The sequence below is a fragment of the Eulemur rufifrons genome, chromosome 17 (genome assembly GCF_041146395.1).
Source record: "Eulemur rufifrons isolate Redbay chromosome 17, OSU_ERuf_1, whole genome shotgun sequence".
NCBI classification, from domain to species: Eukaryota; Metazoa; Chordata; class Mammalia; order Primates; family Lemuridae; genus Eulemur; species Eulemur rufifrons.
In genome coordinates, this window is record NC_090999.1 from 59,901,158 (window position 1) to 59,926,530 (window position 25,373).

The 25,373-nt window shown below is 34.2% G+C and overlaps 1 protein-coding gene across 23 annotated transcripts in view; it reads right to left on the bottom strand.

Moving 5' to 3' along the window:
* The window catches only part of MEF2C (myocyte enhancer factor 2C), a 165,931-nt gene that overhangs the window by 89,378 nt on the left and 51,180 nt on the right, over positions 1-25,373 (bottom strand). For 10 of the 23 annotated variants that reach the window (XM_069492533.1, XM_069492525.1, XM_069492542.1 and 7 more), the window contains one exon: positions 2,750-2,941. In XM_069492533.1, the coding sequence (XP_069348634.1) occupies positions 2,750-2,803 (54 nt within the window). In that variant the 5' untranslated portion in view covers positions 2,804-2,941. Of the gene's footprint in view, positions 1-2,749; positions 2,945-3,332; positions 3,368-4,706; positions 5,046-6,038; positions 6,198-25,373 lie in introns of those variants that run through there. The other 13 variants (XM_069492528.1, XM_069492519.1, XM_069492522.1 and 10 more) reach the window with 5 other exon arrangements.

Here is a 25,373-nt window from a genome sequence, read left to right on the forward strand (position 1 = left end):
ATTGTAAGATAGACTGGCAATTCATGATTTTATTTTTATATAGTAGCCTAAGAAATCCATAATGTTTAGGTTCAAAATTAATAAAGTAGTAGTTTTTACAAACTTGGAAACTCTGAAAAAATGTTTCAATACAAAAAGCTATTAATTTTTATTTTCCCCTAAACTATTTTATGTACTGGAGTTTCTGAATTTTAGGTATTTCCCACTTCCATTGTGAAGGATAAAGTACAGGCAAAATTCAGTTTCAACAGTTAGCCATTCTGTTTTATAACAGGCTTATTTCTTAAGGATATACAACTTATCACATCAGCTCTGTAATATTTCATGTCACACTTGTCAGTATTTTTCTTTTTCTGGTAAAAACATACCTTGTTCTGTGTCTAGCCAAATAAACGAGTGCAAGGGTAGAGCAGTCTCAGACAACTTTTAAGAAAAGATGACAGTGAGGCATTGTGTGAGGTTATACAGCAGTCTACAGTAGAGCCTGCCTGAAAAAGGCCAAAGCAGCTCACATTTGTCTTTGCAACATGTCAACACACAGTTTAAAGGAAGACCAGGTTACGGGTGCATCCACATTTGGTTTGATAAGCTGTTTCAGATTTGCTGGTTTTGATTATTAGAAGTGACCTACATATTTTAGGGTCTCTCCCAAATGACTCTCACAGCCATTCTCATAATAGGTGAGAAGTGTGCATGACAAACATATGTAAGATGTTGTTTAAAATTGTTAATAGTCATCCAAAAAAATCACTGAAATATATATTAAAACATGGCAGTTTTCAATTTTCCTACTTCCATTTAACAATATTGAACTAAAAAGGACCTACTGTACCTAAAGACTGACAAAAAGAATCAAAAGATCTTAAATTCTATAGAATAAAATAAAAATCCATCTTCGGAATAAAAACAAGTCAGATTAAGCTGAATTTGAATAATTTTTCTTCTCCTAAAGTTATGATGATTTCTAACATCGGTGAGAATAGCAGCAATTGTAGATGCAACTACGTTTAAATTAAGAAAAGATGTTCAATCATTAGCTCAAAAGTAAGGTGTTAAAATTCTTGTATCCTTGTGTGAGTTTTATGTTCCTTTATAAAGCATTATGAAAGCTCATGAATTCAACCTGCAATATTTTTCTTTTATCTTTGTAAGCAAAAGGAAGATACAATGAATCTTGTGAACCTAAAAATTACCTGGTATTATTAATGAAGTGTAAATGCTAATTCACATAATTTTTGACTGTACCCAAAATAGGTTCTAGTCCACATAACAAGTCTAAACAGTCAGTGGAATGGTACCTGATATTCAGTATTTCAGTCTTAATTTCAAGCTATAAGCCGGTTAAAAATAGTAGTTTTATCTTGACAAAATCATTGCTTTATGGCTTGATTCACAACAATAAAAATATGTAGAACACTGAAGGAATCCTTCGTAAATCTTAGCATCATTCCTATTTTAGCTCAATATTCAGCCCAGAATAGTCCAAGTCATGTGTACCTTAAAACATATAATAATTTAAAGGAGTATAAACTTGAAAACCTAAACATTTATCTGCTACTTAATGGCATACTGGCTTTGATGGCATAAATAACAGTATCTATTTACTATAATTTACACATGCAACAATATTAAATTTTTTTAAAAATGAATCAGATATGGTCTCACTTGTAGGCCCAAGAAAATACAAACGGAACAATAAGGGAAATGAGTGTGTTTATTACGGGGGAAATTACAGTCTGGTGGGCTGTCCCCAAGGCTGTCCTAGCCTCTTCTGTAACAGGGCAATAGGCGAAACACTCTTCCCTCCCATAGCCAAGGAATGCCTGTTCTGCAGGTTCCGTTATCCATATGCAGTGGCTGGGACCCAGCAGCACTGTAATTTCTCCCAGGGACTATTATTTGATATTTAACATTAGGATGTGTACAAACCACGCAGCTATCCTTACATAGCCTAATTAAATCCAGTCTCCAGAAGCGTGAAGAAAAGTAAGAGTCAAATCGCAGGCATTCATGATATACAAATCTTTAATGCTGAATGGAGCATTTGGATGTGTAAAGTCTTCAGAATAGATTAATTGTATCACACAGACATTATCATTGGAGTTCTAGAAAAAAATTGTAACACCATCTGTCTGTATGTTTATAAAATTCAGAATTTAAAGAAAATGGTATGAATTAACTGATAGATCCTGTCTATATATTTTAAGTTATTAATATCTTGCGTGGGTGTTTTCTTTGTTGTCAGCACAACGTGAAAATGTTTTGGATGTATTTCGAAGTTTTTTTTACTGTGAATAAAATGAAAGCCATTTTTATACAGGATATTATTTAGCTTTTATTACAAACCTTTAAATGAATGACCACAAAAGGTCTAGTTCCCATGAACATAAGAATATCTTTGTTTGATGATGCATGCAATGTAGCAGTGTTATGCTTATTAACTCCTAATTATCAAACTATTCATGTCACACAAGTACAGCTCCCATTTAAAATTCATGTTGAAGTAAAAAGTGAATAATCATGAATGTGCGTCAACTATATTTCTAATAGATAAGGTGATTCCCCCCTGCCCCCACCTTTACATGTAAGGGACTCTTAGCACTTAAACTGGCCACACTTAATTCACCAAAACTTCTCTTAATGGATGCTTACAGGTTCCAAATGTTTTCAATGCCCTGAACATACCTGGGGAAAATGTAATAAATAGTCTATGTAAATCATGACACAAAGAAAAGTGTACCCCACTCACCTGTCTGTTACGTTCATCCATAATCCTCGTAATCTGAATCTTTTTTCTCCCCATAGTCCCCGTTTTTCTTCTCTCTCTCGTCCCTGAAATTATGTATTTTTTCCTTCCTTTTCTTTCTCTTTCCTTTTCCTCCAAACAAATCTCCTTCTTCAGCACTTGCACAGCTCAGTTCCCAAATTCCTGCATTCGTTCCTGCTGAACAAAACAGACACATCAAATTTCACTCTGACAGCTCGCCAGTTTCATAAGAACTATATCGTATTCTAATTTCATCCAGAAAAATGAGAATAGTTTTTGACTGACTGAAAGTAACTCTTTACTGAATGAAAATAACTATTTATTCAAAGTACATGGTATATCACAGGCAGGAGCATATCAAGTAGCAATGGTTTGTTTTTATAATTAAAATAATCTTATAAGTAATTTAACAAGTCAAATGACAAAAACTACGCTTTAATGCCCAACACTTGAAATGTATTTTTTGTAAAATTTTCTGAATATTTTTTAATGAAATTACGTGACAATTTCACCCTTCTGTTATGAAAAATTACCTAAATCAGAGAGTTAATGAACCTTTATGTACCTGTGTATGCTAAGTAGGGCAGCTAATTCATTTCTGAAGGGAAAACAATCTCCTGTTTTGACAGCAGAGGTGATAATGTCCCTTGTTATGCAAATAGGATGGACGATTATGAAAGTGCTATTTGATATATGTAAATGTCAACTAATTTAAATCTAAGTCCTTTAATGTTACTTTTTAAAAAATCACTGCTATGAGAACACTGTAAAAACAATACAGGATATTTAATCTTACATTGCAAGCATCTATCAGTAGTGAGATCTTCTTTTGAAAGCTCCTAAACTATATCTGAATATAGGAATCAAAAAAGATAATTACTGAGAGAAAAGAAATGGTACAAAAATTGAGATTATTATTGCATTTACAACTATGTTTTTTACAATAATCACTAGCCCTCTAAATTTAAGTATTTAAAAAAGACATATCATATCTCTTCGGGAAGTAAGATACAAAATTATAGAAGCTCGATATTACTTACTGGAGATCTCTAGGTCATAAATTAAAATGAAAGAAATGATCATCAATAACATGCCCAAGGAACCCACAATAAGTATATATTTTACTTTGTTTTAAATTATATCTGAAAAATTTGAAATATGAAAGTTAACAAGAAAGCATTCCGCAATAGTTTCTTCATTTGCAAGCAACAGCTTCAATTGTTCTATCCCATCTTATGTCAATGAATGCAACTACTTTACACACTGCTCAGAATTTCCCTGTTTATTTTAGTTGGTGTCTGACAACGGACCTGATAAATTCCCACATGTATTATGTAATGCTCAGCCAATGTCCTGGCTATTTAATAGATTATTTGGCTCCAATTCAAAGTTCTTGGAACAGGAAGGCCGTTATACACTTGGTCTGATGATTAGCTGTCTTTGGATTTCTTTAATTTAATTTCTAAATTCTTTATCACCTTGAGTAAATTTTTTTTTAATTTAAGTTTTCAGTGATTATCTAATTGCAGAAGCTATTATGATATAATTAGTTCTGGTGGATTAAGTGCTGCTTAAATACTAAGACTATCCATTCTCTTTTGCCCAACGTCTTTCTACTAAACTGCAGCTCAGCTCTGCCTCTGTACTCTCATGAGTACCACCATGACCACACAGTGCTCATCAAAAACCATTACTCCAGCGGTATTTTTAAATGTTGGAAGTACTTCAAAAGTTTTAAAGAGTTACAGAAATAACACATTTGACAAACATACATGAGAAAATCAGCTAAAAGATATTAAGATCACATCAAAATATGAAAACCCCACAGAGCACAATTGCATCATATATTCGATGTTGCCAAACACTGTTCATCTATTTTTAGAAATGGTTTTAAGTACCACTTAACTGGGCAACTGTCCTGCGTTTCCTATAGTCTTACCTTAGAAGCAAGCAGCACGTTAGAATGGTATTTCCGTGCAAGTGCAAGACCCCAAAGAGACAAACAGGTTTTCTCTATCACAGAAAAACCCCCATGAATCCACAGCAAATGCATATAGGACAATTTTCTTTCCTTTCGTTTAGCTGAGGCCGGTGGCACTATCGGCTTACAGGACTATGCCTGCCTAAGCGCTTATTCACTTTAAGGTGGAAGGTCAGGGTGAACAGATTAGAGTGTGGTGACAAGGCAGAGGAGAGGAGAACGTCTACAGATCCTGATTTCAAAATATAAATAACCAAACAGAGAAACAGCCCTGGAGAAAAGTCTCCCCAGAAAGACAGAGAGAGTTCCTGATGAACCAAACTTAGAAGAGTTCCTCCCTATCACCACCCCGAATTTCACAACTTTGAAATGAGACGATGTTTAAAAAAGAGCAGAGCAAGGACTTTTGATGCTTAAAACATGATGGAAACTATTTCGCCAAAGACATTGTATGTCTGTGTGTGTGTATGTGTATGTGTAGGTACATATATATAAAATGGTTGACAAAAATGCCATTGAATCTATTTTCCTTTTTGAAATATGCAAAGCAATGTAGAGAGAAGCAAGTTTAGATTTCAATAGAATTAAACTGGCTTTTTCTAGGATAAACGAATATTTCTTGAGGTATTGCCTTCCGTACATTTCTAAAATGCAAAATTTGGTATGAATTACATCTATGCAGAGTAATCCGTGGTGATGATGGGAACAAGGAACTGTTCATGAAATAAAATGTGTCATGAAACATGCAGCTTAGAACATTTGATTAGGGGTCACTACATTTCAAGGCTGTTGGTAAAAATTCAAAGAATTAAAAAGCTCAGCAATAGCTTACAAGTTGTTTTCTTAGCATAACTATCTGTCTACGCTGGCTTTTATGCAAGAACTATATTGTAAGATCAGTTTCAAGTATTAATTTGTAGGAGGCCTAGAGAGGTGGAGAAAGAGATTATATAACTTAAGTAATCTGTAAAATTGTTTTGTATGCAGATGAAAAAAAGAATATAATAGCTAAACTACATGTAGTAGCATTTCAATTTATGCTGAGAACTTTCATTATGTACAATCAACCATAAGCTTAAAATAATTCCAGCAGCCTTGCCGCTACTTTTTTCCACATGAAAGAAGCATTTTTGGAAAATGACAGAGTTATATATAAACAATCAGTAATTTTAAAAAAAGAAAAAGAAATGCTCTACTATAGTTACAGTCTATAGAGTTACAGTCTTCTGCCTTTTTTTTTTTTTTTTTTTGCCAACCTAAATAAAAGAAAAATAAAATGAGGCTGCTTACTAAAAAGGGGAACTTCATTATGGCAGGCTTCTGTTCACTTTGAGTTTGGCACAAGCAGACAGATGAAGGCAAAGTGGTTTGAGACCCAACTGGAGAGGAATTTCTTCTGGACAGATGCTAAAGATCGTCCTCCCACCCGGCTCGCTCACATTTACAAACAAGTTCCCTTGAATGGCACACACCTCCCCCTCCTTCCCCTCCTCCCTCCCTCCCTCCCTCCTACAAATCGCTCCCACTTAGCACAGAAGAATCTTGACAGAATGGCAGGAAACACGCACACAGACTGGTCAGGGAAGGATGTGATGTCAGCAACCACGAACAATAAAAGGTGTAAAGGTGCTTCCTTCCCTAAACTGTTCCAGAAGTGTAAAATGGGAACCAAAACTCTCCACTTCCTTCTCTCAGTAGAACCGTCTGAGTGTGCTGTGCTGTACGCCCCACACACAGAGGCCTTGGAGAGGTTCAGATAAGGGACAATGAGAGAAATCCGGACCTAGGACGTGATTTTGAATTTCCATCTTTCAGACACCTGAGAAAAATCCATTGCAGCTCTAGGTTTATTATGCTTGCTTCAAGAAATAAAAATAAGAATTCATACATAAGTTTACTTGGGTGAAGTAGCAAATACATCTCAATTACTGTTTTACCATGCCTTACAAAAATCATCTTACACAGTTCACAGTTAATGCAGCCATATAATCCAAATTTACCCTTGGAAGCAAATGAAGAATTCTACACAAGCAAAGAGCTAAATGGATAAATTCTAACTTTTGGTAAAAAACAGAATCATGAAAGCTGTCAAAAAAATCAATGCTAATATGTAAAATACATTGATTACTTGCTTGCCCTCACATTAAAAAAAAAAAATATATATATATATACACACACACACACACACACACACATACTGAGGGGGGAAAGATTCTTATGTTATTGTGGCTCTCAAGATTCTTTTAAAAAAATTCAAACTAGGAACCAAAGCAAATAACAAACTTTCAGTCTATAGTAAAACTATTTAATCTCATAGCTATGAAGTTCTTTCTAACATGGAAATGGCATTCTACCATAAGGTTTCTGTAGGAAGAAAACCACATATCAAGTGGATCTGAGTCATCATCAGATTTCAATCATCTTCCCACAACACTTTGATTTAGAAGTTAAACATAACCTTCAGTTATGTGTTTTGATCTTAGAGTGAGACTGCCATGCCACATTAAAAGATGTGGGAAGAAATTAATTCTCTTCTGCTAAACTTATCTTCGCAAAGCATGTATTTTGCTACAGTAAGTACAATGCACCAGTCACTTAAATAAAAACAGCCTATGAATAATGATAAAACACTAAAATATGTGATGTCACTTGGGAGAGAAGAAATTCTAGTTTTCTTTTATTCATATTAACAAATAAGTTTTTCATTGACTTATATTTTCACTAACACTAACATCCTCATATAATGTTTTATAAAAACTCAAGACTGAAAATTGAACACCCCATATCATACAAGAAGAAGTAATACTGTTAAATAAATACAAACTGGATAATTAGTAAGGGGCAAAACGATCCTAAGCCTAGTTGCTAAAAATCTGGTTATTACTAATTCAAACAATTAAGTAATTTGTTATCGTTTTAAGTGGAAAATCTTGCTAATTATGTTGCATCTAGATACATTTAACTTTCTATAATACTTTGTGATTTGTTTGAAATTTTGGTTAAAAGGAACAAGCAGAACTTTTACTTTTTTCCATTAAGAGCTATTCTGAACTTCAAACAATATAACCAAACTATTGCTCTTATTGATACTCGACTGAGTGATGTCTTGTAAGTTGAGAAATATCACTTTGGCTAAAAAATTCACTCCATTTCTCTTTGAGCTTACCATATATTTTATATAATGTTATATTACCCTAGTTATGAGTGCAATCTGAGTTCATTTCAAAGTCACATAGCCAAGACTCATCCCTCTAAGGGTAATAAAAGAACAGACATTTTCTTCCCACTTGATAAATACCATCATGGTAAACACAAATTTATATTCCCAATTTATTCCAATTTAGTATCAATATGATGACTTTTAAGTCATCCTCAAGTCTCAGTAACATATCACACATTCAAATAATAAATAACTTTGACTATCTTTTTCAGTTCCTCACACCTGCCATGCTCCTTCCTACCACAGGGCCTTTGCACATGCAATTCCTTCTGCCTGGAATGTTCCTCCTTCCCTTCTGTGTCTCCTCAACTTCTTCTCTGCTCTGTTTCATCTTCAGTTTCACCTCCTAAGGAAGCATTCCACTCCCTCCTGATCACATCAAACTCCCCAATCATAAGGTTTCATAGCACCACGTCCTTCTCCTGCATAGCACTTGCCACGGCTAAAATTACATGTTCGCCTTTCTTCCCCAATATCTGCCAGTCAAGTCTGTTTCGTTTCACCCTTGTATTCCCAGCATCCATCCCAGTGCCAGACATACAGGAGGAGGCAGTAACTATTAGTCGATTCACTGAATTAATTTATTAAGATTTATATATCTCAGCTGAGGTATTTTCTTCACTTGCTATTTTTAATGACTACTACTAAAAATATTTTCCCATTTTTGCTTACACAGAAGCAGACTGATAACCTGACTTAATCCTTCATCATATTTATATAGCATCTCATCTTTGGAATTTGGATGTTTTGTACTGAGAAGTAGAAGCTGAATGGATTTTGGAGTCAGGAAGCTCAGAGTTTGAACTCTAGTTTGGTACTTAGTGGTTGCGCAGTGACAGAATGATTATTTAATCCCTGGGAACTGCTGTTTCCTTGCCCTACCCCAAATTGGGAAAAGACTTTTTCATTTGCAGGCAGGTTATGATCATTAAATGTGATACTATATGTGAATGCTGGACACTAGTAGAACATGGCCTACTATTTGTAAGATTGCTTCAGGTTTGAGGCATAAAGTGAAAACTTTACCATTTAGTAATACTGTTAAGTGAACAGTGGAGTCCTTACATATACCACGAAGACCTCACTTTACAAAGCTGACGAGCAACTTTTCACAGATTATGCTTCATTTCTTCTGCAACAATAATCACTATATGAAGAAAAAATTTACAGTGTTAGGAAAATTAAGAAGTTTCTCTTAAGTACCAGCTATGGAAGAGCTTCAGGCTGCAAAAGTAGAAATAACTAGGGAAATATATCAATTTTCCCAATGACCACGGCTGCTGAAAACTCTACATTAATGCTTCTAGTCCTACTTTAATATCTTTCCCCAAGGACAAAAGGAGATGAAATGTATGTCAGAAATATAATAAGGCTAAAAAGGAACTCGTTTTGAAAACCCCTGCAATTAATTTAATAAAGTGGGCCTAACCTGCCATTATCACTGACATGAATCATTTTATTTACACAGTTCCAGAATTTAGGAGACACGTACCTTTACACAACCGTATTGCATTATAAACAAATTTAATAAACTCGAGGAAAGCACAGCTTCCCTGTCACAGTTATCCAGGGCATATTTTGTCTTGGACATTATTTTCACACTGCAGCTAAAACAGTAATCTCCATTCCCATGCCAAAATAAACTCCAAATGGTCTAAATATGTCAAGAGCCTCGTGTTATTCAACCCCACCACGGTTTGTAGTCTTTCCACGTCATATTAAGTAATTAAGTCAGGGTTCTACCATGCCTTTGTTTTCCTAATTTTTCACAACAGTGCAGCCACCACGTTTTCTTTCAAAGTCAGGGCTTAGCCCAAGGTAGAGCTTGTACTGTCTTCCTCACAAAGCAAAAGCTACTATTTAGCATCACAGAGTGTGTTCTGTTCCCCAGCTGTAACCTCTCAATACGCACATGCAGCTGGATTTTTGTTGCTGTTATCGAACAAAGCAAGTTAAGCACTATACAATATCAACATCAGTGAAACAAGACTGTCAGCCTCCCAAAGCAAGCGAGGCTTGAACTGGGAGATGTTGCTATTATATACATTTTCATCATATTATGACAAAAATCTGAATTCCCAGGCATTGCATGATCCTGTTAGGAAAAATTTATGATCATTATTTTCTTAATCTTTAATAAATTATATTTCATTATCAAAATGGAATTGTTCTAAAAATGTTTTTTCTCCTAAGCCTGTATGGCCTGAACACATTTTCTTTCAGTCTTACTGATAATTTGTGTGTGTCTGTGTGCATGTGTGCACAGCACATGGAAAAAACACAGTTTTTCAAAATGTACAGATAAAACAATAAGAGTATATTTTAAGAGACCTGAGTAGTTCTGAGTATTACCACCAGTAAACAATCACAATATTATTAAAATTGTGATATGAATGGCTAAAAGGACATTCTAACTAAAGGCTTTGTTTTACTCTGTACTCAAATATTATGTTAAGTGGCTGAAAATTATGTCCTTGAAAATAATCTGCCTCTGTCATTATTTACTTTCCCAATTTATTTAACATTTAAATATGACCTTAAAATGGGAAGAAATACTATTGTCTTCTGGCCAATATTTTTGTTGTACATTAAGGAGAAAAATGCTTGATACATGATCTGCTGTTTAAACTGAATGTCATTTATTTTTATCTCTAAATTTTACACATTTAGAAAGTTTACATAAAAACATTACAGGCTAATATATGGGACATTCCAAATGCTATAATAGCTCTCAAAATATATATGATATTGCTATTATATGTGGCTAACATGGAACCCAGTGATTCATCAATTTTTCTATTTCTCTTCATCTCTTTTACAGCATCCTAATCAACCTAATTAAGGCTTTGTTCGTCTGAAACCTCTGATGACAATTTGTTTAACTCTATCCCACTGTGGTCTTCTTATAAGGAGAATTAAATCTGATCTTCTGACAGCAATCATTAAATGATCCCAACTGGCCCCAATTAAGCCACATGGCTCACAGGCTTCCATGTAGTCAAGTGCCAAGTTCTCCGTTTCATTTACACATTGTTCTTTACCTTGGTTTATTTTCTTAAAGCCAATTAAGCATGTGTCTTATCAAGTGGAACTAAATTTCCTTGTGTACATTAGCTCAAGACACAGTGCATCACCTGACTTTACAGTCACACTGAAGCATCACACAGGACTTCTGAAGCCATCCTCTATCACTGCAGCGGTACTAGTGAAAAAGAATCTTTACACTTATTTACTGATGCTGAAATTGACCCACACATACATTCTCAAGTAATACACATGTTTAAATAGTTCTGGCTAACATAAACCGACAATAACTTTTCATTGGCTTGTTTATAATCTTTTAATCAAGTAATATCTACATTTAGAAGTTGGGTTTAATATTCCTTTTTTTTATATTTGAAATTATCTCTTTCCCTCCTTCGAAAAAATCAGTACCAAAGTAAGACTTCTTAAGTTAACCTTTCTTACCCTTAATTTCTACTCTAATTTTTTCACATATGCTCAATTGTAAGTTCTGTAATGATGTTCCCAGGCCTTCCTGTGAGCGCAGGTAGCCTCAGGATTTAGAGCTCATTGATTGTGTGCTACTCCAGGGACATGACTGATTAAAAACAGCCTCCTGAGGAGGAGTAGCTCCTATTCACATCTGGCACATCTGATTCTAAACTCTAATACCTGTATGGAAATTTGACCCTAGCTTTGGCTTTTGGAGAACCGCAGTTTACCTAGAGTCCTCTTCCTTAGATATCAAAGCAGAAACATAGTTGCATTAATCCCAGTAAGACTGGTGTTTGACTCAGGTTCTGAAGGCCTTAATCAATTACCCTGACTACTTTCCCGTGAATATAAACAAATGCACTGTATTTTTATATCTATTCTAATTATAGCTATCACTGATCATCTGTTGGTATTTGATGCAGGCTATCTGTCACAGCTCTCAGAGCAGATGGATTAGAACATATCTGTTCATCCTAATCATACATTAAAAACTGACATTAGGATAGAGTACTGGAATGGATGCTATGAATCTTAAAGGACATTAACCTTGATGGAACATGTAATTGTTTTTATTACTTGACCAACAGATGTAACTGCAAAGAAAAAGGAAAACACAATAACATACTGATATATTTGGTAACACCCAGAAAAATCAGTATGTGCATTTCCTTTATGATTGCTAAATATATGTCTGATCATCTACTCAATAAGCAACTGTTAATTCCCCTCAAAAGAGGAAACTGCCAGATATTTGTTACAAAATGCCAAAGATCTAGAAAATACTTATTAACCTCACAACTGACTCACTTTAAAAAATGTGTAATAAATGTACTAAAATTTTAGTACAGTAAAACAGACGCTGGGGTGTTGAATTATGAAATATTTCTCACTGTATTATAGTAATCTCCAATAAGATGTGATGTTAATTTTAGAGCATGCTTCTGCTAAAAAGGCCAAACCCTGTAACAGATTTAGTACAAAGAAGCTGAAAATATCCTGTGGAAAAAAAAAAAATCTGTAGAGAAATCAGCCAGCCCAAATCCTGCCATTACTCAGCACTGTAGTGACGTGCGGATGTTTGTAGTGGTTTGAGGAGCCAGCAGGGGTGGAAACTCTACGTACTCAACTCCAACATGATTGCAATTGAACCTCATCAAAGTAAGAGCTCATAATTTGTCACAGAAAACAGCCAATTAACATATGTTAGAAAAAGGCTTCATAAAGATAATATATGATTAAAGACCCAGTGCAGCTGCTGAAAATCAAAACTATGCATTTAAAAAAGAAATCTCAGCCTGAGCTTCCGTATGGTTAAACTGATAATGGCTACTATGATTTTTTTTTTTTTAAGTAGAAAAATATAATTATAGTGCTTCTTGTAAGTTTGGGGTTATGGCAAGGGAGAACTGGGTACTGTGGCACTATTTACTATGGCTCGCTTAGTTCTATAAATAGGTGAAGCCCTTGCCAAAACTCTGTAGTTACTTTGTTATAGTGCTATTTTAAAACACAGACCTTCATTGTGAGCTAAATGGCCTTCAGGATGCACTTTGTAGTTATAGCATTCCTCTCAAAACTATATCCTCCCTTTATCTGTGCAAAACTCCAGGACAAGAGGCCTCTCCGTGACTGCCCTGCTGACTGTAAAACATGCCGGGGCTGTGTAACACGCGGTTTTAACACTTCAGAACTTTTGTCAGGGTGCAGGTCAGGAATGGTGACAGTTAAATGTCAGAAATGAGATTAAGGCACACACATGGACTACAGATCCTCTAACAGGATGCAGTCCAGGCTACTTGCCATAGCTCTGGAGCAGACAAACTACATGCAACATATTGGGTGTGTTCTGATTGCAGATTTTAAACTAAACTTTAGGTGGGAATATACAGGCAATCAAATCCTGGCTAAATCGCTGTCATGAGATACCATGAGCCAAAACATAAAGATGTCAAGTACAGTGCTAGGTGCCAGGGACGTGACCGTGAACAAAACAGAAGGCCCTGAAGTTCATGAAGCTAACAACATTCTAAAGGGAGAAAGGGGCAACATACAAGTGCACCAGTGTGATGATTTTAGATAGAGAAAAGGTATAGAGAAAATACCATGGTGGAATGGGCTAGGGAGTGATTAAGTAGGGAAGGATAGAGGTGGGCATTTATTGCATAGTTTATCACATAAGGGTTATTTGAGAAGATGACATCTGAGGAAAGACCTAAAGCACAACAGAGTCAGGCATAATTTGTAAAATAAATACTCCAGCATTCTGCCTGTCACCAGTGTTAAGAACTTGGCCTAGTCATAGTATCCTGAATTCTGGTTTCCTTCTCTATAGAATCAGAATGATAATGCATACATTCTATTATGAGGTTGTGAAGCTCAAATAAAAAAACAGAACCACACTCGTTTGTAAAAATTCAGTTGAATGCAATTCAATTTCATACACTGATTATGTAAAACTGTTTTCCTCACTTTGGTATTATATAGTTTTGTAAAAATTATAAATACTTTGAAGCACTGAGAATATACTATAATGCAAAATGTTTCTCAATTGATATCCATTGAATCCAAAGGTGTGTCTTCCCTTAATGTGGATATTTCATGATAGTAATGTCCATTGGTTGAAATAGCTCTTGGGAATATAAGTTCCTTTTGCAATGCTAAATATGGAAAGCACCATCAACAATCTGACAAATGTAATGCAAGATTTCTGTAAGTGTAAAATATAGAATTATATAAAGCTCACTTTAAAAAAAACTTTTAGCAATAAACAATCTTACACCATTACTAATGTAACGTAGTCTTTGGGTTAGGTTGATTTATTCCCTCTCTCAAAGGACCCAACTCCCAAGCAATCAGCAGAGCTTTGATTAAGATCTCAGCAATATTTGAAAATCCCAGTGACTCACTGTATCAGAAATCTTCATATATCTTTGGACATCCCCATCTAATGAGAGTAAGCTATGTAGCCTCAAGCCAAACAGATTAATTTCCAACTTGGAATGAATAGAAAAATTGAATTATCTAGTATTTTTAAAGTCAAAATACTGGATAAGTATTTTTTTAAGAGGAAAATAAATACAAATTTAAGGATTATAATTTTTAATAAATAGAAAATTGGAGCAAAGGGACAGACTCATACTTTCATTTTAAAAGTTGTGAAATAGAAATGTCCAAGGAAAATCTATAGTATTTTAAGGGAAGGGGTCAAAATTTCCTTTTCCAATGAAAAAGAAATTAGGGGTATACATTTTCAATTCTTCCTTGCCTGCCATTTTCTGGGGGGAGTAAATTTGATGCTTTATTCCAAACCATTTTCTTTCTATTTCCTGTTTAGTGAACATAAGTTTATCAGTTTTAAAATAGGGGTAGTCATATAATTTACCATGAAGCTTAAATCAACACTAATCTATTTTCATTTACAATTGAACAAATGCCCTGAAAAAGAATCATAAATTCAAAAAACATTTAAAATCAAAACTGTATTTTTATCTTTCCTAAATAAATCATGTACAGATTTTTATTATAACAAAAATTTGTATGGTGTTTGATTTTATTTTCAATGCTAACCAATATTTCACATTGCATTCTCACCTCCCTATCTAGTAAAATAACTTCTGGGGTACATTTATTTCACCTTCTAAAACCTAGTCATGACTGCATATAAACCAGGCATGGAAATCCGAGTTTCTTCCTCTACTTGTAGCATTCCCCGCTCCATTTTTTCATTTCATCACCTTTCTTTATCTCCTTTTCCACATGTTTAGAACTGAGGGGATATGGAAAATGAAACTGTCAAAAGAGCTAGGAATAGAGGTGTTCTCAGACAAGCAAAACGTTTCCTCCATACAATCCAAGCAGGGCAAGGACAAGTGTGTTGCGCGAGGATGGCTTGGTGGGCCAGAGCTGAGCCGAGACAGTTTCTAGGCTGAAGGCCTAGCAGGAGGCTCCTTATCTCAGCATGTCTACACATTCTGTCCTGGGCTGTTTTCAAGGATAGCTCAAGTCATCCTTGGCAGATAATACTAAATGGAAAGTATTACAGTGCTTCCCCTATAAAAAAGACCAGGCTACTATAGATCAGAAGTTACAAAAATGACCATATTTTAGCTTGATCCTCTCAAAGCTAGAATCTAATAGAAGGTAGTGATGAGTGGAGGCCGGCTCATGACTGCCCTTAGAGACCCCGAAGTGCCTATGTCAGCATTCCCTAAAGAGGATTCCAAAGATTACAGGTTCCTAAGGGTGTTAACAAGTTATTTCTACAAAAGAAAAAAAAAAAAAAGGAAAACTGGTTTCTTTGCTCCAGGATTTTTCATATTCTTCCATATGCTGAATGCCAGAATCTGGAATATTTTTCAATTTATCTGGAATATCCTTTGGGAAATGCTAGCTTTAAAGAAAATAACAAGCTTCCTCTCTTTGACTGCGGGATACACTGCACTGCTGAAATGCCCCAAACCAACACTCAGCTTGTTGCTGAGCATAAGGAGGTGGTAATCGTATTGTTAAAGAAATGATAAAACAGTGGAAAACTATTCATTTCGCTTTACAAAAGAGTACAAACATGAGATCAGGTGCAGAAAACTGCAGTTCATTTAAAGTAAAAATATTAATAAAATATTTAGCAATTAGAGAGTGTGATTTGTTCCCAAAGCCCAAAGCCCAAAGCCCAAAGCCCAAAGCAACAGAGCACAGTGGAAAGCAAGCTCTATTTGGAGTCAGACTCATGGTTGGGTTCTGCTACCCACTAACTGCATACTTGGGTCTTATTTTCCTCAGACATATATAAGGAGCTGGGTTCAATTTCTAAGATTGCTTTCAAGTTCTTAAATGGTATATATTTAATAAAGGAGTAAAAAATAAAAAGAAGTCGGAATGCTTCTCAAAAGGGTATTTTCCTAGAGAAAAAAACAAGCTGACAACAATGTTTTAACTGTCTGGATAAATATAATTGCTTTTTTCACTTTTTTTTGTATTGAAAGGTTTGTGCACCTCAGCCTCAAGCAAGATAAGCAGTTAAGATCAGGTTTACATTACTCACTTTGGACCACTAATCATATGTAGAAGCTTAATAAAGAAATAATAGCTAGGAATTATAAAATTCTAAGGAATTAAAAGCTTTACATATATTAACTCCAATCCCTACAACACCCTATGAGGAAGTCACTATTATAATTCCACTTTACAGAAAAGAAGCCTGGAGGACAGAGAGGTTAAGTAACTTGCCCATGGTCACACAGCTAGTGTTAGAGCTATAATTTGAATCCATATAAATCCAGTTCCAGACTCAGTACTCGAACCACATGTTCTCCATGCTGCAAAGTCATATTCAAAAGAGTACTTAAAGATTAAAATTCTATGTAGAATACGTGGTATTCAAAAAGATTCGGCAGAGTTTATGAAGCACTTTTAAAATCAGTGTTCTTCAACACATCTAAACATTCTCATATTTTTGATGGCAACAATGAGTTCACTTCACTGTGCCAGCAGAGGGTCACAACAGAAGTTAGATATTTATCATTAGTATTAGAATTTACTGGCTCATCAACAGCTGTTTATTGTTTGTTTGTTTTTTCCACTTTCTATAAATGCATGTGGTTGCTCACAAGGAAAACCACGTAAATGTACAAATTGGCACATACTCTTCACAACTCCTGGGAAAAGTAAAACAGGTGTCTTCCTGCTAGTGGGTCAGGAGAGTCAACTGCATTTATGATGAAGATGAGAATTACACAGAATATCACAGCTCCCTTGTCTCCACGGTTTGAAGCAATCATCGTGCTCTTGTTCAAAGTAGTCTGACTAGGTTTCTAAACCAGACCTAAGGCACTCTGGTATGACCGCCCTGGTCATCACGATCTCTTCCCTCCTCCCCTGCCTGCTACTCCTCCTCATGTTCCTTCACTCTATGCCCTTTCTCTTTCTTCTCCTTCATCTCCTCAAATTATGGTCTACTACAAATTCTTCTATTTGCAGAGGGGTTTCCACTTCAGAACTTTATACATTTACCTACTTCTTTAGAATGCTTTGTATTTGAGAGCTCTGAGTATAACTGTGCAATTTAACCTCTTTAAATATATTATTTTAGAAGTAATTTCATGGCTATCAGCCTTATAAGACACACATCCAATAAAATATACTAATTAATTGTATCAAAACAGTAGACATAACTGGCAATATACTTAGAATTGTTGAAGAAAAATGACACACTTTGGTGTATTACAGAAGTTCACATTGCTATTTTTTCACAATGTATTGTGTAGCCTTGCTCTATCAGAGCCTATAGAGTGTGAGGAAATAACAGTGTGTATATTTTCAGCATGTGTCAGACTTTTTTCCTACTTTCATAGGCAGAACACCGTGGTACATATATATTCAGTAATGTATTTATATATGTTTTTGTACTAGTTGATGAGAACAGTGCGTCAGAGCCAGGCAAAATCTCCATGGGCAACAATGGCATATTATATACAAGACTGACTTCTACTTAAGATGCTGGGCAGTTGACAACGCAAAGTGAAAGCTCAAAATGGCCGCTTCTATATCACATGCACTCTAAAAGGGCTTTTGGTAAACAGGAAATCTCTGAGATTTCTAATTCAGTAAGAAAGAACCTGTTGGCAAATACTGCCTTTTAAAGTGAAGACAACTCTGGAGTAATTTTTATGTCAGTATCACTCATGTGTGTTGGTGGGTCCAGTAATAAAAGTACTCTGAGAAGGGGAGAGAGTGCTTAGATACTACAAAAGTAGACATTTCCATCAAGTAACTAGTTCACACACCAAACCATTATTTGTCCACATTCCCAAGGATTCTAAAATTCAAAATTATATAAAAATGTTTGTCATTTATATCTCATGAACTAGAAAAGCAATGAATGTAGCAAAACCTTTATCACATTCCTTTGAAAAAACTAGTTAATATAAACATTTATAAATGTCATCCTAAATATATTATGGAGAATTTCAGGATGGGTTTGGAAATTTCACTGGCCTTAAAATGGATATTTATGAGAAAGAGAAATTTTTCCATGTGAGAAAAGAGCAGGGAAAAAAAAATCCTTTCTTTTGGTTAGAAGTACGTATTTGTACTTCCATTCAGCCAAGTGAAGAGGAGAAACGCCGGATATTAATATTGGCAGGGGCCATGCAAGGTCGTATCATTTTTCCCTCCTTCAGATAATACCATACCCAAATTATTTCACAAAGATTCCATCTCTCCTATTTTTAAGGTCTTCCGGAAAAGGAGCAACATAACCTTCCTCAGTAACCTATTTTGATATTTCACAACTCTCACTCTCAGGAAATTCTTACTTATAGCTAATCCTTCACAGAATACTTTATGTCCACTCCTCTTGTTCTGTCCTCTGCACAGAGAAAAACATTTGGTGATCATGTCCTCATTTTATGCACTTGAAAATTGTGTATTGGTTTATACTTATTCTTTTAATCCTTTCCTTACTTTAGTTTTTACTTTTTCCCCATCTTTGCAGCTCATCATTTCAAATTATATTTGCCTATAGCTGTGGAGTCCAAAAATATACACAGTCCTTAAAGAAGCCTTTTGTTGTAAACTCTTATCAAATGCATATTTTTAATTATCCACACGCTGTATGAATTTTAAAGTAAACGTTTACCTTTTCATTTATTTCAATTGTGTATTTTTTTCCCTTGCCAGATTTGTTTCTTGCCAACTGTTCCACATTTTGAATTTAGAGAGTTTGTTTTTTTTTCTCCTTGGCTTCAAGATTTCTGACCACTTCTCCAGTGTGCCAAGGTCATGCTGAGTTCCGATCCTATCTTTCAAGGGCCAGACCTCAGACACTCTTTACACAGGACTTGTTAGCATTTTAAAATTTAATGACTAAATCATTTACTTCATTATTTCTTTCGCTACTATTAAAATCTGTGTGTGATTTAGATGACATTTTCCCAATTTATGGATGAGGCTATCATACAGAAGAAAATAAAAAGCCTTGGAAAGTTGAAATTATACCTATTTCTTTTCCTTTACATTTTATAAATGAAGATGAAAATAATCTTATAGGGCCAGTTCTTACACGATGCTGTGTTGGTTCATGCACCTTGGACTTCTCAGGATTAATAACACATGGATTTTGTTGTGACTTTTCTTTGTATATTTTTAAGGCTATAAATAAGAGAGTTACTAACTGTGGTCCCCAGGGTTACCCTTTGTTTCCTTTAAAAAATGTCATCAGTATGATAGTCACCTTCTACTCAAAAATTCTTAGGAATAGCAGCTTTTGGTCCTGTAATGGCAGCACGTTACAATAGTTCCTGCTATGAAAATGATCTTAGTAAAGCCAGACCTGCTCAGGAAGAGTTTTGTGAAATTTGCTTTGTTTCTTATTTCTTAGTGTCACTGGATATCATAGGTCATAGATACATGTGTTACATTTCATGGATGTGGCCACAAGCATGAGTTCATTTCACCGCTTAATAAAGGTCAAAAAATAAAGCAAAGAAGCATTTCATTCATTCCTTCATTCAACAATTTTCTTTCTCAGTAACTACTATGTTTCAGACACTATTCCAGGTGATATATCAGGAAATCAAACAGGAAAAAATTCAAGCCCTGGTGGAAATTACACCAGGTATTATCTACATTTACTTTCCCCTCCACATTAAAAATGGGCTAAACTTATTTTATCTTTTATTGTTGTTTTTGCCCAAACTAAATTTATAAAGATTATCTCTTAATTTTGACTCTCCTTATCCAACCTTAAGCCTTTACTATGTCTTAGAACTTTTATTTCTATACTATTAATTTCTCCTGTTCTCATAATGCTTTTCAATATTGGTATTTTCTTTAGTCATCCGGATACTCCCATCCTCATTATTTAATGCTTATGATTCAAGATGAAGTGTTCTTTGACCACTTGTGCAATCCTTTATGCTACATACTCAATTTTCTAGCACCCTGTAATATTTTCAAGTCTTTTGAAATATGCTCCATTGAAATTCATCTTTTCTGTTGTCAACATCTTCAGATCTTTCATTCCTGCCTGTGTTTAGGCCTTAAAAGATTAAGAAACTTTGGCAAATCACCAGGTTTGATGAGAAAACTAAACTAATTAATGAATAATATTGTTTTAGCTTTATTGAAAATGAAAAAAATTCTAATAAATCAAGAAAGCCCACTCGCTTTCATATTTTCTGGTGTTACATATCTGGGTAATCTGTGACTGTGATATTTAGATATTTCTATTGTATAAGGATGAGAGCAAGTGATCAATGGCTCTCTGTCATGTAATAAAAGAATGCTGGATCAGAAGAAACAGAGCGCAATTAAGACATCAACTATACAGAAAGAAAGTAAAAAATACACAGTGAGAAAAATCCTTTCTTGAGAATTTATGAATCTAGCATCAGCCCAAAAATTATAGTAAATAAAGAACTGGGAAATACTGTGATAATTTCTTCGTCACCATTTTAGTTTTCATTAAGTATATTAAAAAAAATTCTCAGGGGAAGAAACAGTGAGATCAACAAGAAAGCATCTCTTACGTGTAGCTAGGTGTCTGCCAGTATGTCAGCTTCCTAGGTGAATTTTCATGCGTTTATGAGAATCTAAATAATTATAATAATAATATTCTTTAAAGAGTTGTTATTCTTAGTTAGGATCTCAATGATTTTTGAAGAAAAGCAATTTTTAATTTTCCAGAGCCTGGCACTGAAACATACAAGCTGGAGATGGCGTACGATGATGTTCACCACAACCATCTACCCAGAGAATCTTACTGTCCCTTCTCCTATCCTGCCTGAGAAGGAGAAGAATATGATGAAGAGAGAACATCAGTGGCAACTGGCTGGGAGATGCAAAAAACTAAGTTATTTTGGCAGATCCCAATACATAGGGTGGTAATGCTTTGTCTACTCTAATGTTTTTCATTTCTAATTTTTTTTGGATGCAGGACTTTATAAAATATTTCTTTAGTTTTATGTGTGTTTTGTTTGTTTTTTTAAAAAAAAAGCTCATGGGAAAAAAAAAGCATTTCTATTTGGCTCTCTCATTCCATTAGCCATTTGCCTTTCCCTAAAACTTTAATTGTATTCTATGCTTAAACATACAAACGTAGGCATATTATATCACTTAAAATACTGTGTGTATACCATTTAAATTCAATTACCAAAAAACCCCCTACACCTTAAGAGTGAACCAACAAATTTCTGGAATTAAGCTAAATAAAATCAAGGTCTGTCTTTGGAATTCTATTGAGACATTGTGCAAAAATGAGGGAGACCAATTATTAGGCAGACAATATAAGCTACACAATGACATTTAGACTGCATTTGTCATATTTGTGAAATTTAAGTTTTGCATTTCATCCATTTTTTTAAGACTTCATTTCTCCACTACAAAGTGAAAGATAGATAATATTGTAAATAAAGATTTTATGATCTATTGAAAGTAACATTCATGACTTTCTCTAATCCAGAAAATTATCCTGTTAGGAGATTCAATTTCAAATTGTAAACCTGAGAGAAAAAAGATCTAAAGAAAAAGAAGTGAAAATTTGGCAATAAAGTCAATTCATGTTTGATAGTTTGTTTCTGTGAAATAATTTTTAATCATGCTATTATACTTGGTAATGCTGAATAAACATGTCCCAGGGATGTTATTCCCATTATTTCAATTGGACCTTATACCTGAGTAAGTTCATACTATCATGATCACACTTTATATTATATTTCTGTTGAGGAAATCAAGGGTCAGGAATAATACACAACATGTCCAACTTTACGCTGAAATAAGTAGCAAAACTAGGTGTTGAGGTAAGGGAGACTGGCTCCAGATTCCAAGTTCTCATCTCCTCTGCTATACTGCCACATGCGTTAGGACTTACAAAATTCTAAGGAAATATTTTCATCTTGTTTTTAAATTTTATATGTCAAAGTCCTAAGTCAGTTAACAGTGACATACATATTAAATTCAAACGCATCCATGATCTGAGCTTTTACCTAAAAATACACCTCAAAGTTTTATTCTCACTAGATTAGAGAAGGGTGTTTTGTTTAGTTTGTGCTTGGCTTTTGCTTGCCATATTTTAAAAATTAGAAAAATATATTGGTATTTTTAGTTTAAACATAGTATACTAAAATATTAAGTAAATTTAATTTTTTCTCTGATTCATATAATATTTCTTAATGTGCTTCTATTTACAGTCATTTCAAGAGCAACTTTTTCCCCATGGTTAAGATTTTAAATAATGTTCTAAGCTTCCAGTAATCATTTACTTACAATTTATAGTCAGGGATAAGATACCTCTAATTTTCCATTTGGTGTATGTCTTATGTAAACATAATTAGGAACTCTGACTATATAGATCAACTTGACAATGAATTGGAAACAGATGCTGCTGCTAAAGATTAAATTTATAGAGGAATTAATGAGAAATGCAGTACTCTGTAATTTATTGAACATGCCTTACCTAATAAATTTCTATGTCCTTCTTATCAAATGCTGCTTAAGGGTTCTATTTATGAAAATAATTCACCTTGTACATTTAAAATGACCCATTGATTGTAAGTAACTTTCTAATATTTTACATATATGAGATACTAAAAAATGTCAATGACTAGTGAACTTGCTTTAATTCCATAAATTAAGTAATTTGGACTGCATAGAAAAGTTTAAACTAGAATGAACATTATAAATAACGAACACTGAACCACAACTCTCATACCCTCCCATGTCAGTGGTACCTATAAATGCTGCTGTCAACAGCTGGTTCAAATTGCCAAAAGACCCCAGAAACAATTCAGGAAGGAAAAGTTTTTAAATGGATCCACATTATGGAAAAAATACTCTTCCTTTATAGTCACTGTTCATTTCCTGTATTGAAATATGACGTGGAAGCAACTGTAAGTAAGAAATTATGACCTGCTTAGAAACTTTTTACTAAGACCAACTTTCATTATGTTAAAGTTCTCTATTACAGGCATTTCAATACAGATATGTTACTAAATATGAGATTACAACTGTAATCTCACGATTACAACTTTACTATCTGTCATGGTCTTTTCCATTCGTTTACCTGAATCTCCTACGCATCTCAGTTCCCTCCTGGTATGATCCACTCATCTAAAGTAGGAAACAACAATGATGCATTTATATCTTGTGTTGTAAATACCTCAGAAGTTGTGATAAAAATACATATTTTATCTTATATAATCTAAATAAATTCTAAATGGTAATAATTATTTATGGTGCTGAGAATTTTTTATAAAATATATAATAAAGAATTTTCTTCAACACTGAGTTTTCAACCTATATGTTCTCTACATGTGCCTTCTGCTTTATAGAACTTTGGTTATGAGTGTTATAACAACATTTGACAGAAGATTTATACCTATAATAAAAATAAAATTGACTTCACTCTTTATGAAGGTGCTACAAATATATGGCAGTCCCCGATAATGACAGAAAAATGATAGCAACAATGTGTTGGGAGTAAATTGTCATTTGAGGAAGCAAAGGGGAAAAGAAAACCATTACAGGAATTATTTTTAAAAGATTTTTGTTAGGATAAAAGAAAATTAAGCAGTAAAGTTCTAAGGAGAACTCTCTTTATGCTTAACGTGGCAGAAATATCATTCAAATACAGTTTATCCCTTCAAGGAGATTACCTGTAATGCCACCAAGGTCACTGCCAAGTTGTATTAATGGTCATGTTCAGTATATGTCAGTCACATGAGTTAGAGCTGCCTTCTTCTTCTTTTTCTTTTTTTTTTTTTTTACTGCATAATGTCTAGCCTCTTAATGCACACTGACAAATTGAGGTGAGTGAATATGTTTTTCCAAAATATAGATGGAAGAGTTCCATTCCACCACTCTTCCATTTTAATTGTACCAAATACGTCGAATGTTCGTAGTCTGGCAGGAAAGAGGTTTTAAATATTCTATTTTGAAAATTGAACCATTCTTGAAAATGGTTTGAACCCTTTGAATCTTAAAGGGAATTATTTGTGGCTGTGTTGTCAATTTTCTTTCAAATGCACATTTGCTTACATTGCTGCAAAAGCACAAAATATTTTTTAAATGTAGGGATGGCATTTTTTTAATCTAGAAAATGCCGTTGGAACATGAAGTTAGTAACAGAATGATTTAGTATTCAATAGTTGAGCTCTATTGCAGATTTGTAATTTTCATTTATCAATATTATTCATCATTTACAGAAGAAATGTGAGAGTGTAGGCATATTGGCTTCTGAATATATCTAGCAACTAGAGTGTAGCAGACATATTTATGTACTTAGAGTAAAAATAGATTAACACATCTCCTTTACAGGACTTATATTTAAATAGAATAAATCACACCCTCAAAGAATAAATGATATTCTAGTATGTTATAATAAAACTTGCTCATAAGAGACATCTTTATTAAAAATTTACCACTTCAGCGCTAGAATACCAATTTAGTCCTGGTTTTGAGATTAGCAATCTATTATAAATATCTGGGGAATCAGCAATTTCAATTCTCAATTTGATATTACAGCTCAGCACTGATTTCTTTTTGTTTCACTTATATACTTTAATTCATCAAAAACATTATTGAAATGACTGGGAAAGAAAGAAGGCATGAAGAAGCACTTCCCTGCTTACATCAGCTGACCTGGACAATATTTTAAAACTATATTTAGAAAAAGATCAAAAGAGCTGAGTACAGCGACAATTCTCCATGCCAACTTCCTCTATTATCACTTTTCTTTTGTTCATTTAGTAACTCAACTATAAAACAACTATGTGAAAAAAAAGAGAGAGAATAATCCCAGGACTTCCACATAGAATTTTAAAAGATTGATTAGATACATAATTAGTTAGGATACTACAACAGATACCAATCTATAGCTTTCATATAAGATCACTATTTATCTTTCGTTTATC